The sequence below is a fragment of the Thamnophis sirtalis genome, unplaced genomic scaffold, assembly GCF_051295495.1.
Source record: "Thamnophis sirtalis isolate CommonGarterSnake01/CBP01778 unplaced genomic scaffold, rThaSir2_p1.2 scaffold_15, whole genome shotgun sequence".
NCBI lineage: Eukaryota > Metazoa > Chordata > Lepidosauria > Squamata > Natricidae > Thamnophis > Thamnophis sirtalis.
The window spans coordinates 38873366-38887580 of NW_028261395.1; the positions used below are offsets into that span (position 1 = coordinate 38873366).

The window sequence follows — 14215 nt, forward strand, 5'->3', positions numbered from 1 at the left end:
GCCTGGAGTGGAGGCCTTTTCGGATAGCATGAGCCGGTGGAACCGCCTGCCTCATGAAGGTGGCCAGAATAAAAGGCTTCAGTGGGAGTGCCTTCCTTGCTTCCTCCTGCAGGATCTGGGACTGGCCTCCCAGTGCCCGGCTGGGGAAGGCTGGGGAAATCCACGGGGCAGGTAGGAAGCCGCTGTGCTCACAAATGGGAGAAGGTTTTAGGGTAGGGGGAGGCCTTTGGGGAGCAAGGGAGGGAGGGAGCGGGAGCCGGTTGCCAAGGCAATGTGCCCACCTGCCAATGGGAACCCAGCAAAGACGGCTGCAGGATCCACAGGGCAGCCCCCTCCTCTGATTTTTTTTCCCATGGACGCTATCCCCTCTCGTTCGCCTCTCCCCCTCCTCAAATGGCTCCCTATCGGGTGCTTCCCAAAAAGCTTCCTTTCCCACCTCTTTTCTCCTTCCCCTCTTTCCCCCACTCCTTCTTTTTCCTCCTCCTCCTTCCCCTCTCTCCTACTCTTACTTCTTCTTCCTTCCTTCCTTCCTCCCACTGCTTTGCCCTTTCTTCCTTTTCCTCCTCATTTCTTCTTCCCCTCTCTTTCCCCCCCAACCTCCTCTCTTCTCCTTCTTCCCCTCTCTCCTACTCTTATTTCTCTTCCTTCCTCTGCTTTGCCCTTTCTTCCTTTCCCTCCTCTTCTTCTTCCCCTCTCTTTCCCCCACTCCTCTCTTCTCCTTCTTACCCTCTCTCCTACTTTTACTTTCCTTCCTTCCTTCCTTCCTTCCTTCCTTCCTTCCTTCCTTCCTTCCTTCCTCTGCTTTACTCTTTCTTCCTTTCCCTCCTCTTTTCTCCTTCCCCTCTCTTTCCCCCACTCCTCCTCTCTTCTCCTCCTTCTTCCCTTCTCTCCTACTCTTACTTCTCCTTCCTTCCTTCCTTCCTCTGCTTTACTCTTTCTTCCTTTCCCTCCTCATTTCTTCTTCCCCTCTCTTTCTCCCACTGCTCCTCTCTTCTCCTCCTTCTTCCCCTCTCTCCTAACTTCTCCTTCCTTCCTTCCTTCCTCTGCTTTGCTCTTTCTTCCTTTCCTTCTTCATCCTCCCTTCTTTTGGTTGTTGTCCTTGCTTATTGCCTTTTCTGATGGGTTCTTGGGGTGGCATTTCAGCGATCCCAACTTTATATTTACTTTAAAAAATAATTTTCTCTGTAGCCTTGCTCCCCACCCCGTCCTCGGTGAAGGTGGGCAGCTTGGGGTTGAGCAAGGGAGACAGACCAGTATCTCCAGAAGGGGGTCAGCCATAGGGAAGGAGAATGTGGGGAGGGGGCACAGATTTTCCCTAGTCGTCCATTGGCAATTTAGTCCAGAGGAATGTATTTGTGTGTGTCTGTCTGTTGTCTGTCTGTCTGTCTGTCTGTGTATGGTATAATTTGTATAGGGTCTCCCACCTGAGCAGAGGGTTGGACTAGATGACCTACAAGGTCCCTTCTAGTTATTCTGTATTCTCCGCATGCCCCAAGGGAAGCCATGAAAGACCCATTCAGCTTTTATTTCTCTTTTAATTCGGCGGCCAAATGCCAGCATTACAGGTGGGATTTGGGGGGGGGCTGCTCTCCTGTAGCCCCTCTGGGTCCTCAGTTCCCCCCCCCAGTGTTGTTTTACCAACATATCTGCCTTTGCTGGTTTGTGCTTTTGGGGGGGGGGTGTAGCTGCAACCCCCTTCCATCCGTGAGGAAAACCATCATCCTCATCCGAGGCTTCCTGGATGGATTCGATCCTGGCCGAGCCCCCTCCCCAATGGCAGCCCCCCCTGCCATTCATCCCCTTCAGTTGCCATGGTGACCCTTTGCCCTCCCTCTTCCCTCCTGCCCCCCCTCCCTCTAGAAAGACCTGCCTCCTCCCGGCCCAGCCACCTGGTTGGCGGCCCAATGGCTGCACGGCCAGAGGCCAGGCGTGTGCGGCTTGCCCCTCCCTCCCTCCCTCCCCTCCCCTCCCTCCCTCCCCTCCCCTCCCCTCGGAGGAAGGAGTCAGATCAACCTGGCGGGAGGTGCTGTGCAGCTCCCTCCTCCCTCCCTCCATCCCCTCCTCCCCTGCAGCGCGTGGGGAGAAGGATGTGATCTGACCCACCTTGTGTGTAGGGAGAGGAGAGGAGAGAGAGAGAGCCAATGGCGGATCCCCTCCCAAAGCCCCCCCAGTGGAGGGGGGCTGGCGAGGACCCGGGGGGCTGGAGTGTGAGTAGCCGCTGCTCCAGGGGGCTCCTCAACCCCTTTGGCTCTTCCCACCGAGAGTCCTCGGGGAAAGAGGGGTGGTGGGGAGAAGAGGGGCTGGCAGGAAGGGACCCATCTGCCTTTGATGGAGAATCCTGGACCGTAGGGGTCTCCCCCCCCCAAGGTTCCCCCCCCCTTTCCACCGCTGACCTCCGGCTCTGCCTACCCGCTTGCCCTGGGAGAGGATCCGGTACATGAGTCCCCTTTGTGCCTCTTCTGGGTTGGAGAAGAAGAAGGAAGCTTTGGCTGGCGAATTGGGGTGGGGGGCTTCCAGTTCAGGGTCTGGAAGCCCCTCCCCAGCCACCCCCAGCCTCGGTCTCTCTCTCTCTCTCTCTCTCTCTCTCTCTGCAGAACACCGAACTGTTTGCGATGATCGAAAAGATGCAGGTAAGTGGGGGGGGGGTGTCCGGTGGAGCTGAGGCAATGGGGAGGGGGCAGTTGAGAGACAGTGGGATGGGGGGGCGTCCGTCCCCTCTTGGAGCATAAGAAGTGTATCGATCATTTTTCTGCGAGTGGACACAGCCCTTGGCTTTGGGGGGGGCACTCGAGTGGGATGAGCAGGCAACGGGCTCCCCCTGGGCATCGGGGTGGTGATGGGGAGGGGGGCAGCTGAGAAATGGGCTCTTTGCATGCTCAGAGGTGCCTTCGAGCTCATAATCCACAGCCACCTTTCCTTTCCTCCTCCTCCCCCGGGGCACCTCTGGCATGTGGGATTATAGTATCCCTAAAACTCAGCTGGCACAGTCGCTAAGGATGGTGAGGGGTGGCATGGGACAATTTTTAAAAGAGCTGGGGTTGGTTTATGGCCACATCTGGGGGGCCCGTGTGGCCCCTGGGGATGTGCCTCGGGCTCAGAAACAGAAGCTGGACGCACGCTCCTCCCCTCCCCCCTCTCCCGTCCCATGCCCGACCGGTGCCAAGCAGGATCTCCGCAATCTCTAGCCAGCCTCTGCCCCAGCCCAGGCGCAGCTGGCGGGCGGCCCAGGTGCGGCTGTTGACTCTGGGGCTGGTCCCCCTCTCTCTCTCTTTCGCCCCCGCCCCAGGCAAACCGGATGGACGAGCAACGCTGTGCCTTCCCCCCTCCCCTCAAGGTAGGTATTCCATCCTTCTTTCCCCCACCCCTCAACCGGGCAGAAATCCCACAGGTTCGGCTCCTTCCACGGTGTCGTAAAGCTTCCTTGGCAGAATCTTGCCAGGCTGAAAGTGTATTTCTGTATACAACCCATGAAACTTGGGGGGGGGAGGTTCTTCCTCGTCCATTATGGGGCTATGCCCTCTCTTGCCTGCCCCTGCCTCAGGTGGCATCTCTCCCCTCCCCCAGGCAGAAATCCCACAGGTTGAGCTCCTTCCACAGTGTCGCAAAGCTACCTTGGCAGAATCTTGCCAAGGTTGAAAGTGTATTTCTGTATACAACCCATGAAACTGGGGGGGGGGGATGTTTGTCACCTTGGCCTCCTCCTTGCCCATTATGGGACCATGACCTCTCTTGCGTGCCCCTGGCTCAGGTGGCATCGCTTCCGCCCCCTCACTCATTCCTTGCCCCCACTAGTCTCCTCCTGACCAGTCTGTTGGAGGTGGGGGGGCAGTGGGGGCTGCAGCCCCTCAGATCTTTCCCCCACCGCTTGCAGGACCGATTGTGGGAAGGCGAAGGAGAGCAGGGACAGGGGGGGGACGGGCTGGGCACATGTGTGTATATGCCTGCTTGTGCATTCTCTCTCTCACACACACGTGTTTTTGTGTTTTCTCAGACGGAAGAGGATTACATCCCGTATCCCAGCGTCCATGAGGTAAGGAAGTGTAAGTCTTGCCCGCTGAAAAGGAGACTCCATGGTTAGGAGCAGTCTACCTCAGAGTGGTGGGGAGAATCGTTGCCTGCCCGTGTTCCTCTCCCCCTTTTTGGGGGGGTGTAGTGAGCCATTGGGCGGACTCTCCTGTCTCTCAGCTGGGGGAGGGACGGGGGAGGACGGAGGGCAGTCTTCCTACTTGCCTGCTCCGGGTTCAAATCCTCCTCCTCCTCCTCCTCCAACCCTTCGGCAGGTTCTGGGCCGAGAGTCTCCCTTCCCCCTCATCTTGCTCCCCCAGTTCGGGGGCTACTGGATCGAGGGCACCAACCACGACTTCGCGGAGCTGTCCGAACTCCAGTCTCCCGGCTGTAAGGTCAAGCTGGAAGGCAACCACTTGGCCAGAGTCTACCGGAAGCATTTCCTAGGCAAGGTCAGTCCCCGAGGAGGGTGGGAGGGAGGGAGGGGGCTTGGGGAGGGGAACAACACCCCCTCATAACCCCACTGGGACCCCCCACCACCAAGAGGCCACTGTGATGCCCTGCGACCTGGGTAGGCTGTGCGCCTCAAAGCGCACTGTTGGTGCAGCCCCCTCCCCTAGAGTCCGTCTCCTCCCGAGTAGCCCATGTCCCCCCCTCCTCTACTCCCGCCTGGAAGGGATGTTTTGGTGCCTCCCAAGAGGGTCAGGAAGGCGGTGGCTCAGTGGTTAAGACGCTGAGGTTGTCGATCGGAGGTCGGCAGTTCAGCGGTTCGAATCCCCCGCACCGCATAACGGAGGGAGCTCCCGTGACTTGTCCCAGCTTTTGCCAACCTAGCAGTTTGAAAGCACGTTAAAAAAAAGTAGAAAAATAGGAACCACCTTTGGTGGGAAAGGAACAGCGTTCCGTGTCCCTTCGGGAGTTGAGTTATGGCGGCCACATGATCACGGAGACGTCTTCAGACAGCGCTGGCTCTACGGCTTTGGAACGGAGATGAGCACCGCCCCCTAGAGTCGGGAACGGCTAGCAAAGATGTGCGAGGGGGACCCTTTATCTTTAAGAGGGTCATCTCCAGTTTTCCCACTCTTTGGTGGGGAGGGGCTGCCTTCCGAAGTCGGGGTGCGGGCTGCTCTGCCCAAGGGCAGCCTTGGGCCTCCCTCCCGCTCTGCCTGGGCCTGCCGGCTTTGGGGAGGAATGCAAAGAACGCCTGACAAGTCGGAGCCAACCACTGGAGGATGAGCTGTCTCCCCGTCCTTCCTTTGGGCGGAGGGATCTGCGGGGATCCCCCCCACCCCTCAATTGCAGGGCTTCCCCCCTCTTTCCTCCCTCGGGTGGTGCCTCTGCTCTGTGTTTCCCCCTCATGCTGTTTTGTGGGGCTTCGGCACAATGACGGAAGGGGTGGGGAGATTTCTGAGTGGGGTATGAAAAAGAGGGGTGCTGCAGTTTATGGGGATCCCCAGTGTGGGGATTCTTTTTTTGTTTTTTTATTTTTCTCATTCAAATGCATTCACAAATATACATTCTTATAAATGCTATTAACATTTATCTATTAAGCATTAATGTTTATCCCTATCTTCTTACAAAATATAGTTTGGTTCACTTTCTTGTCTCCATTTTATTCTGCAACACCCTTTGCTCCTTCCGTCTTCTCAACCTCCCTCCTCTGTCTTCTTCTTTCCTCCTCTTTTTTTCTTCCCCTCTCTTTCCCCCAACCTCCCTCTCTTCTCCTCCTTCTTCCCCTCTCTCCTACTCTTACTTCTTCCTTCCTTCCTTCCTTTCTTCCTTCCTTCCTCTGCTTGCCCTTCCTTCCTTTCCCTTCTCTTCTTCTTCCCCTCTCTTTCCCCCACTCCTCCTCTCTTCTCCTCCTTCTTCCCCTCTCTCCTACTTTTACTTCTCCTTCCTTCCTTCCTTCTTTCCTTCCTTCCTTCCTCTGCTTTGCCCTTTCTTCCTTTCCATCCTCTTTTCTTCTTCCCCTCTCTTTCCCCCACTCCTCTCTTCTCCTCCTTCTTCCCCTCTCTCCTACTCTTACTTCTCCTTCCTTCCTTCCTTCCCTCTGCTTTGCCCTTTCTTCCTTTCCGTCCTCTTTTCTTCTTCCCCTCTCTTTCCCCCACTCCTCCTCTCTTCTCCTTCTTACCCTCTCTTCCTACTCTTACTTCTCCTTCCTTCCTTCCTTCCTTCCTTCCTTCCTTCCTTCCTTCCTTCCTCTGCTTTACTCTTTCTTCCTTTCCCTCCTCATTTCTTCTTCCCCTCTCTTTCCCCCACTCCTCCTCTCTTCTCCTCCTTCTTCCCCTCTCTCCTACTCTTATTTCTCCTTCCTTCCTTCCTTCCTCCTTCCTTCCTTCCTTCCTTCCTTTGCATTGCCTTTCTTCCTTTCCTTCCTTTCCCTCCCTCCTTTCCGTGGTTGCCCATGCTCATTTCTTTCTCTGATGGGTTCTCGGGGTGGCGTTTCAGCGATCCCAACTTTATATTTACTTTAAAAAATAATTTTCTCTGTAACCTTTTACTTCCCAGTATTAAATCCACTTGTGCCATTTTTTTTAAATTTGTATACTTGTATTTTAATACTTTCCTATTCCCCACCCCCACCCCTTCTCCCAGGGTGTGGATTTCTTGCACCACCACCACCCTGTCCGGAGAAGTTGCCCTCTGCCACCTGTGTGCCTTCTGGGTGGGGCAGCCGCGATTATCAGGAATGGGCTGCCCTTTGCCCCAGCTGTTTGGGCAGGGCTGGGTGAACCCCTTTTCTCCTCTTGCCCTGCCCTTCCAAGGAAAGCAGCACTGGGAGGGGGGGCAGAGGGACCCCAACTCAAGCCCCTTCCTCAGAAAGGAGGCCTTGCAGAGAGATAGCAATAGCAGTTAGACTTATATACCGCTTCATAGGGCTTTCAGCCCTCTCTAAGCGGTTTACAGAGTCAGCATATCGCCCCCACAGTCTGGGTCCTCATTTTACCCACCTCGGAAGGATGGAAGGCTGAGTCAACCTTGAGCCGGTGAGATTTGAACCGCTGAACTTCAGCTAGCAATCAGCTGAAGTGGCCTGCAGTACTGCACTCTAACCACTGCGCCACCTCAAAGCAGGAAGGGTGAATTGTGTATGTGGGGAGGGGGGTGTCCCTTCGCTCTCCCCTGCTGGGGTTAGAGGTGGGATGCTACAAGTTCTGCCCAGTTTAGCCAAACCAGTATTGATTTAGCGGCTTGGGTCGCTGGAACCGGCAACGACCCAATCCTGCCATGCCCTCAAACCAGTTCTCCTATAGGGCTGCCATTAAGATTTTCGGTTCAGCGGATGCACAAAACAATTGGAATTGCCCAAAATTAATTCCCCCACCCACCCTGTTTTTTAACGTTTTGTGCATGCACTGACCTATTTTTGTGCAAATGCACACGGGCAAAACCTTTGTGCACACCGAACCGGCAGTAATGCCGGGAGAAACCCACCACTGGCTGGAATGGGTACGGCCCAGTTTGGTGGAACTGAGGGCAGGGAGGTTTTCTTGGGAGAATATCTAATTCAAAGCAGTTGTCAAACTGGAATTGGTCTGATGCATTGCTTTGTCGTGAAGCCTCCAAGGTCAATACAATATACAATACAATAGCAGAGTTGGAAGGGACCTTGGAGGTCTTCTAGTCCAACCCCCTGCCTTGGCAGGAAACCCTATACCGTTTCAGACAAATGGCTATCCAGCATCTTCTTAAAGACGTCCAGTGTTGGGGCATTCACAACTTCTGGAGGCAACTTCTGTTCCATTGATTAATTGTTCTCACTGTCAGGAAATTTCTCCTCAGTTCTAAGTTGATTCTCTCCTTGATTAGTTTCCACCCATTGCTTCTTGTTCTACCCTCAGGTGCCTTGGGAAATAGTTTGACTCCCTCTTCTTTGTGGCAACCCCTGAAGTATTGGAACACTGCTATCATGTCTCCCCTAGTCCTTCTTTTCCTTAAACTAGACCTACCCAGTTCCTGCAACCGTTCTTCCTATGTTTCACCCTCCAGTCCCCTAATCCTCTTTCTTGCTCTTCTCTGCACTCTTTCTAGAGTCTCCAGATCTTTTCTACATCATAGCAACCAAAACTGAATGCAGTATTCCAAGTGTGGCCTTACCAAGGCATTATAAAGTGGCATTAACCCTTCATGTGATCTTGATTCTATCCCTCTGTTGATGCAGCCTAGAACTGTGTTGGCTTTTTTGGCAGCTGCTGCACACGGCTGGCTCCTATTTAAATGGTTGTCTACTAGGACTCCAAGATCCCTTTCACAGTTCTACTATTGAGCCAGGTACCACCTATACCGTACCTGTGCATTTCATTTTTGCTGCCTAAATGTAGAACCTGACTCTTTTCACCATTGAATTTCATTTTGTTAGATAGTGCCCAATGTTCAAGTTTGTCAAGATCCTTCTGTGTCTTAAGCCTGTCTTCTGGAGTGTTGGCTATTCCTGCCAGCTTGGTCTCACCTGCAAATTTGATGAGTTCCCCATTTATTCCCTCGTCCAAAGATCTTGATAATCTGGTTTGTGTCTGGTCAGGAACATTTCAACTACTATTCGGTGGACGCAGCCCTGGGACACCTGGTTTTCTCGCTCAAGTACGACGTGATTGGGGACCAGGAGCACCTGCGCCTGCTCCTGCGGTAAGAGCAGGGGTACCTCCTGGGGTGGGGCTAGGCCCCCTTTCTCTCTCCCCGGCCGCTTGGCCCTGACTCTCCTCTTCCTCCTCTCCCTCCGCCGCAGCACCAAGAGCCGTTCCTACCACGACGTCATCCCCATTTCCTGCCTGACCGAGTTCCCCAACGTGGTCCAGATGGCAAAGGCAAGTTCTGGGCGGGGCTGGAAAGGGGGTGGGGGTCACCCATTTCCAGTGGTGGGCTCTGGATCCCGGTGCAATCGGTCTGGTGGTGCAACAGGGCCCAGCGGCCACCACTTACCGCCTGTGACACTCCACGACGCCTCCACGACGCTCTAGCTGCTTGGCGGAGCGTCACGCAGGCGATGTTCGCTCTGTGCACATGCGCGGAAGCGCCGAAGAGCTCAAATACCATTAAGGAGTGCAGGTGGGTGGGTGGGCCCTCTCCGGAGCACCGTACCGGAACGGTACCCAGTGCTTCCGGCATGAACCAGTACGCCCGTACCAGAGCATACCGTTTGTAACCCACCACTGCCCCTTTCTCTTTTCCCCTAAGAGAACCAGCTCAGCCACGGGTTTGGCGCTTCCTCCCGGCAGCTGACCCCAGCGACGTTCGCTGCAGATTGCCGTGTGAGGTTGCCGCAGAGGAGGGTGCGAGGGCAGAGGGAGGTGTGACCAGAAGTGGGTTCCTACCAATTCGGACCAGTTTGGACGAGTAGGTAGTAATTCGGGCTGCCACGCCCCCAAACCGGTTCTATCGGCAGAGCCCTAGGCGCCGCCACCTTGTTTTTTGCTTCGGCGCATGTTTTTTTTCCGTACTGCACATGCGTGCATTGCGCACATCAAGCGGGCGTGCGAAGCAAACCGGCAGTAGCAACAGCCGGAACCCACCCCTGGGGTGCCAGTCACAAAAGCCTCAAGGAGAGAAAAGATACAATCACCACAAAAATAGGAGAAAGAAAAAGAAGAAGTGAGGGGAAAGGGGGAGAAGAAAGAAAAGAATTAAAACTGGGATTTTAGGGAGCCCAAGTTAAATCGGTTCGAAGAGGAAGAAAGTGGGAGGGGCGTTATATTAGTAGACTAAAGAGAACAGTAGTAAGATTGTAATTGTTACGTAACTAATTAAGAAATAAAGAAATGATCGTATATTGTGAATGGTAGAAAAAAATTGAAAGAAATGCTCTCTGTGCTTAAATTGAATTAGAGGATGCATGCTGTTTATAGCAAAATATACCCATGGAGAAAATAAGAACATAAAATTTGGTGTAACTTTGAAGGAGCAATTGAAGAGAATAGAATAGAATAGAACAGAACAGAACAGAACAGAACAGAACAGAATAGAACAGAATAGAAAATAGGGAATGGAAAGGAATGGAATATAAAATATGGAATATAATATAAAATGTGGAATGGAATGGAATAGAAATAAAATATGGAATGGAATAGAATAGAATAGAAAATATGGAATGGAATAGAATAGAATAGAAAATATGGAATAGAATAGAACAGAATAGAACATGGAATATGGAATAATTAGAATGGAATATGGAATGGAATGGAATAAAAGAGTAGAGTAGAATAGAACAGAATAGAATAGAATGTAGGATAAAGAATAGAATAGAATAGAATGTAGGATAGACAGAATATAATACAATACAATACAATAGAATGTAGAATAGACAGAGAATAGAACAGAATAGAATAGAATGTCCTATAGACAGAGAATAGAATAGAATAGAATAGAATGTAGAATAGAATAGAATAGAATAGAATAGAATGTAGGATAGACAGAAAATAGAATACAATACAGTACAATACAATACAATAGAATGTAGAATAGAGAGAGAATAGAACAGAACAGAATAGAACAGAATAGAACAGAATAGAATAGAATGTAGGATAAACAGAATAGAATAGAATAACAGAGTTGGAAGGGACCTTGGAGGTCTTCTAGTCCAACCCCCTGCTTAGGCAGGAAACCCTACACCACTTCAGACAAATGGATATCCAACATCTTCTTAAAGACTTCCAGTGTTAGAGCATATTGTTTATGTCTTAAGAAAAAAATAACTATAAAGATAGAAAAATAATGGAAGAGAATCGTTTGGCGGAAAGTGAAAACAAAACTGTGATGTAAAAAGGACTATGTAATATATATTATATATATTATATATAATATATATAATTTGTATTTTTTTTAAAAACCTTGAATGGGAAAAGAAAAAGAAAAACTTCAAGGAGAGGGGGGCTTTGAGAGGATCTCTCCCCCCCTGTGTAGAAAGGCGAGGGGGGGTCAGGTGTGTATTCACACGGCCACTTCCCTCCTTGCCCCCCCCCCACAGCTGGTCTGCGAAGATGTGAACTTGGACCGCTTCTATCCCGTCCTGTATCCCAAGGTAAGAGCGTGAATTGAACTTGGAGGGAGGGGGGGATGTCCTGATGGAAAAAGCCCCTTCCCCACCGCCCAAGCCCCTCCCGGTCTCTCCAGCAACATCCCCCCCTGCTTTGCCCCCCTCCCCAGGCCTCCCGCCTGATCGTCACCTTCGACGAACATGTCATCAGCAATAACTTCAAATTTGGGGTGATTTACCAGAAATTGGGCCAGGTGAGTTCTGCGCCTCGTGGCCGGAGGGAGCAGGTGAGGCTGTCAGGGCGAGGAGCCTTTGGCCAGGATGGGGGGAAGGGAATAGAGATTGAGGGGGTCCGGGAACAGTGCAGAGAAACCCCCCCTCCCCTATGGTTTCTCTTGAAGCGCGTCTGCCCTTCCAGCTTGCTTATTTGGCAAGCTTTTCCGGGAAAAGCTTGCCAAATAAGAGATGCCAGCGTCCTCCTCCCTCCCCTCGCTTCTTCACCAAAAGGCTTAGTGCTTGTGTGCCAGGGAGGCAGTGCCACCTGCGGCACCCAGCTGGGGAGGGTGTCTGTCCTTCCTTCCCCCCCCCCCCACACCTCCTGTCCGCGATGCAGCTGGCCTCGGCTAGACGGGGTGCCCTGCGTTACCGCATACCTCCGGAGATCCGGCAGGACGCTTGCTGTGGGCAGAGGCAAGCTTTGAGCCTGAGCCAGACCTCCTCCTGTGCCCCCCACCCTCGGCTGCCTGGGCACGCCACCGCCCCCCACCCCTTCCCTGCAGACGTCGGAAGAGGAGCTATTCAGCACCACGGAGGAGAGCCCGGCCTTTCTGGAATTCCTGGAGTTTTTGGGCGAGAAGGTGCAGCTGCAGGATTTCAAAGGGTGAGTGTGGCCAAGGGGGCACTCTGTGTGTGTGTGTGTGTGTGTGTGTGTATGTGTGTGTGTGTGTAGCTGCTCCCCGCCCCCAGCAAATCCTCCGGGGAGGCTTTCTTTTGTCTGTCTGTGTGTGTGTGTGTTTGTGTGTGTGTGTGTGTGACTTCATTGAAATGTTGCCAAGGTACTCTCAATCTTACATAAGAAATACACACACATACATATACATATACACATACACATACATATAATCAGCTAGCCATTCCCTTACTGGGAATCGAACCTGGGCTGTATTACATGTCAGGCAGTTGTATTAGCCACTAAGTCACAGGGAAATAGGTATGTATTGTATCACAACCCCTGATTTTTATATATATCAATTTTCCACTAACCAGTGTGTCATCTGGGTACAAATATTTTGTGCCAACCTTAAAATATACAATCTTATTCATTATTTAATCCTATCTTGGCTTAATTTTCCAATACCATAAGTATCTAATATTATAATAGCCCCACTGTAATTTATTTAACTCTATTAATTATATTAAATACTAATACATTTTCTATACTTTATTTTAATTTTTTAATAAACATACTTATCATCTTTGCCACATTTCTACATCTTTACATATCTATTATACTCCTATCTGTACAGATACACCTTTCTATTATATCTATCTCTATCTATCTATCTATCTATCTGTCTGTCTGTCTGTCTGTCTGTCTGTCTGTCTGTCTGTCTGTCTATATATCTATCTAGCTATCTCTATCTATCTATCTATCTATCTATCTATCTATCTATCTATCTATCTAGCTATCTATCTAGCTATCTATCATCTATATCTATCTATCTTTATCTATCTATATCTATCTATCTATCTATCTATCTATCTATCTATCTATCTATCTATCTATCTATCTATCTGTCTGTCTATCTGTCCATTTTTACATATTTTTCATCTACGCTTATTAATTCCATACAATACATCTCATATCTTTCTATGTACATATATATCTCTTATATTTCTTATTCCTTACTATTTTATATATAATCTATCTTACATTTTTCCCCCTCTTGTTAATTCCACGGTTTTCTATTTATTTTCTATACTTTAGATAACTTCTTTTATTATTAATTCTTATGCCTATTCTCTAACCATCGGCAAAAAGATTCCCAAACTGTAAAATATTCCCAAACTTGTTCTTTCTCTTGGTTTGCCGGTGTCAATCTGTTCATTTCTGCACATTCTAATGTTTTCCTAATCACCTTCTCCTCTATAGGGATCTCTTCGCTTTTCCAATTTTGTGCAAATACAATCCTGGCTGTTGTTATAAAATGAATAATCAAATATACATTTTCTTTACTATGATTTTCTGATGAAATCCCCAGCAAAAATATTTCAGGTTTTAAGGCAATATATTGTTGTATCAACTTTCCCAGCCACATATGTATTTTAGTCCAATATTTTTTTGCTTCGGCGCAGGTCCACCACATATGATTGTACAAGCCCGATGTCTAGTGGCATTTCCAACATTTAGCTGATTTGTCTAAACAAATTTTTTTTTGTGGTGTGGAGACAGTAACTTGGTCCTTAACATCAAAAGACCAAGGAGCTTATAGCGGACTACAGAAAGAATAAATCAGACATCCAGCCTTTGCTTATCAATGGAGACCGAGCGGAGCAAATGGCCAGTTTTAAGTTTCTGGGTGTCGTCATAAAAAGAGGACCTGACCTGGGGCACTCACATTGCAGCCCAGGTCAAAAGGCCCAGCAGAGATTATATACTCCCTGAGACTTCTCAGGAATCAACAACTGAATGGAAAACTGCTGGAGACCTTCTACCGCTGCACCATAGAGAGTATTTTAACTTACTACATCTGTGTCTGGTTTGCCAATTGCCCAGGGGCAGACAGGACAGCGCTCCAGAGGGTTGACGTCATTGCCCAGAGGATCATGGGTTGCCCCTCTCCCCTCTTTGGAAGAGCTTGATAGCTCCCTCTGCCTTAAGAAAGTTCAAAACCTTCTTAAAGATCCATCTCATCCTGGGCATCCCCCCCTTTTTTTTTTAAACTATTACCATCTGGCAGCCGGTACAGGACAATAAAAACAAGGACGAATAGGCTGAAAAACAGCTTCTAACTATATAATGGCAGTAACTATATTGAATTCTACGGTATACTGCAATATTAATGTAATATCAGGGGTTTTCAATTCCAATTATAGAGCATGCGAAGGATGTGTCTTTGGGTTTTATTTTTATAGTTATATTTATTTATTTATTTATTTATTTATTTATTTTTAAACACAAATAATACAAACAGTACATATACAACTGAATACAAAAAAAGAAAGACCCAAGGAAAAGGG

The 14215-nt window shown here is 49.9% G+C and overlaps 1 protein-coding gene across 5 annotated transcripts in view; it reads left to right on the plus strand.

Moving 5' to 3' along the window:
* RAP1GAP (RAP1 GTPase activating protein) overlaps window positions 1-14215 on the plus strand; it is a 41674-nt gene that overhangs the window by 14533 nt on the left and 12926 nt on the right. For 2 of the 5 annotated variants that reach the window (XM_087702091.1, XM_087702093.1), the window contains exons 2-10: window positions 2595-2630; window positions 3287-3334; window positions 3992-4030; window positions 4281-4457; window positions 8528-8631; window positions 8732-8810; window positions 10967-11020; window positions 11146-11229; window positions 11755-11855. In XM_087702091.1, the coding sequence (XP_087558217.1) occupies window positions 2595-2630; window positions 3287-3334; window positions 3992-4030; window positions 4281-4457; window positions 8528-8631; window positions 8732-8810; window positions 10967-11020; window positions 11146-11229; window positions 11755-11855 (722 nt within the window). Of the gene's footprint in view, window positions 1-2036; window positions 2208-2594; window positions 2631-3286; window positions 3335-3991; window positions 4031-4280; window positions 4458-8527; window positions 8632-8731; window positions 8811-10966; window positions 11021-11145; window positions 11230-11754; window positions 11856-14215 lie in introns of those variants that run through there. The other 3 variants (XM_087702090.1, XM_087702092.1, XM_087702094.1) reach the window with 3 other exon arrangements.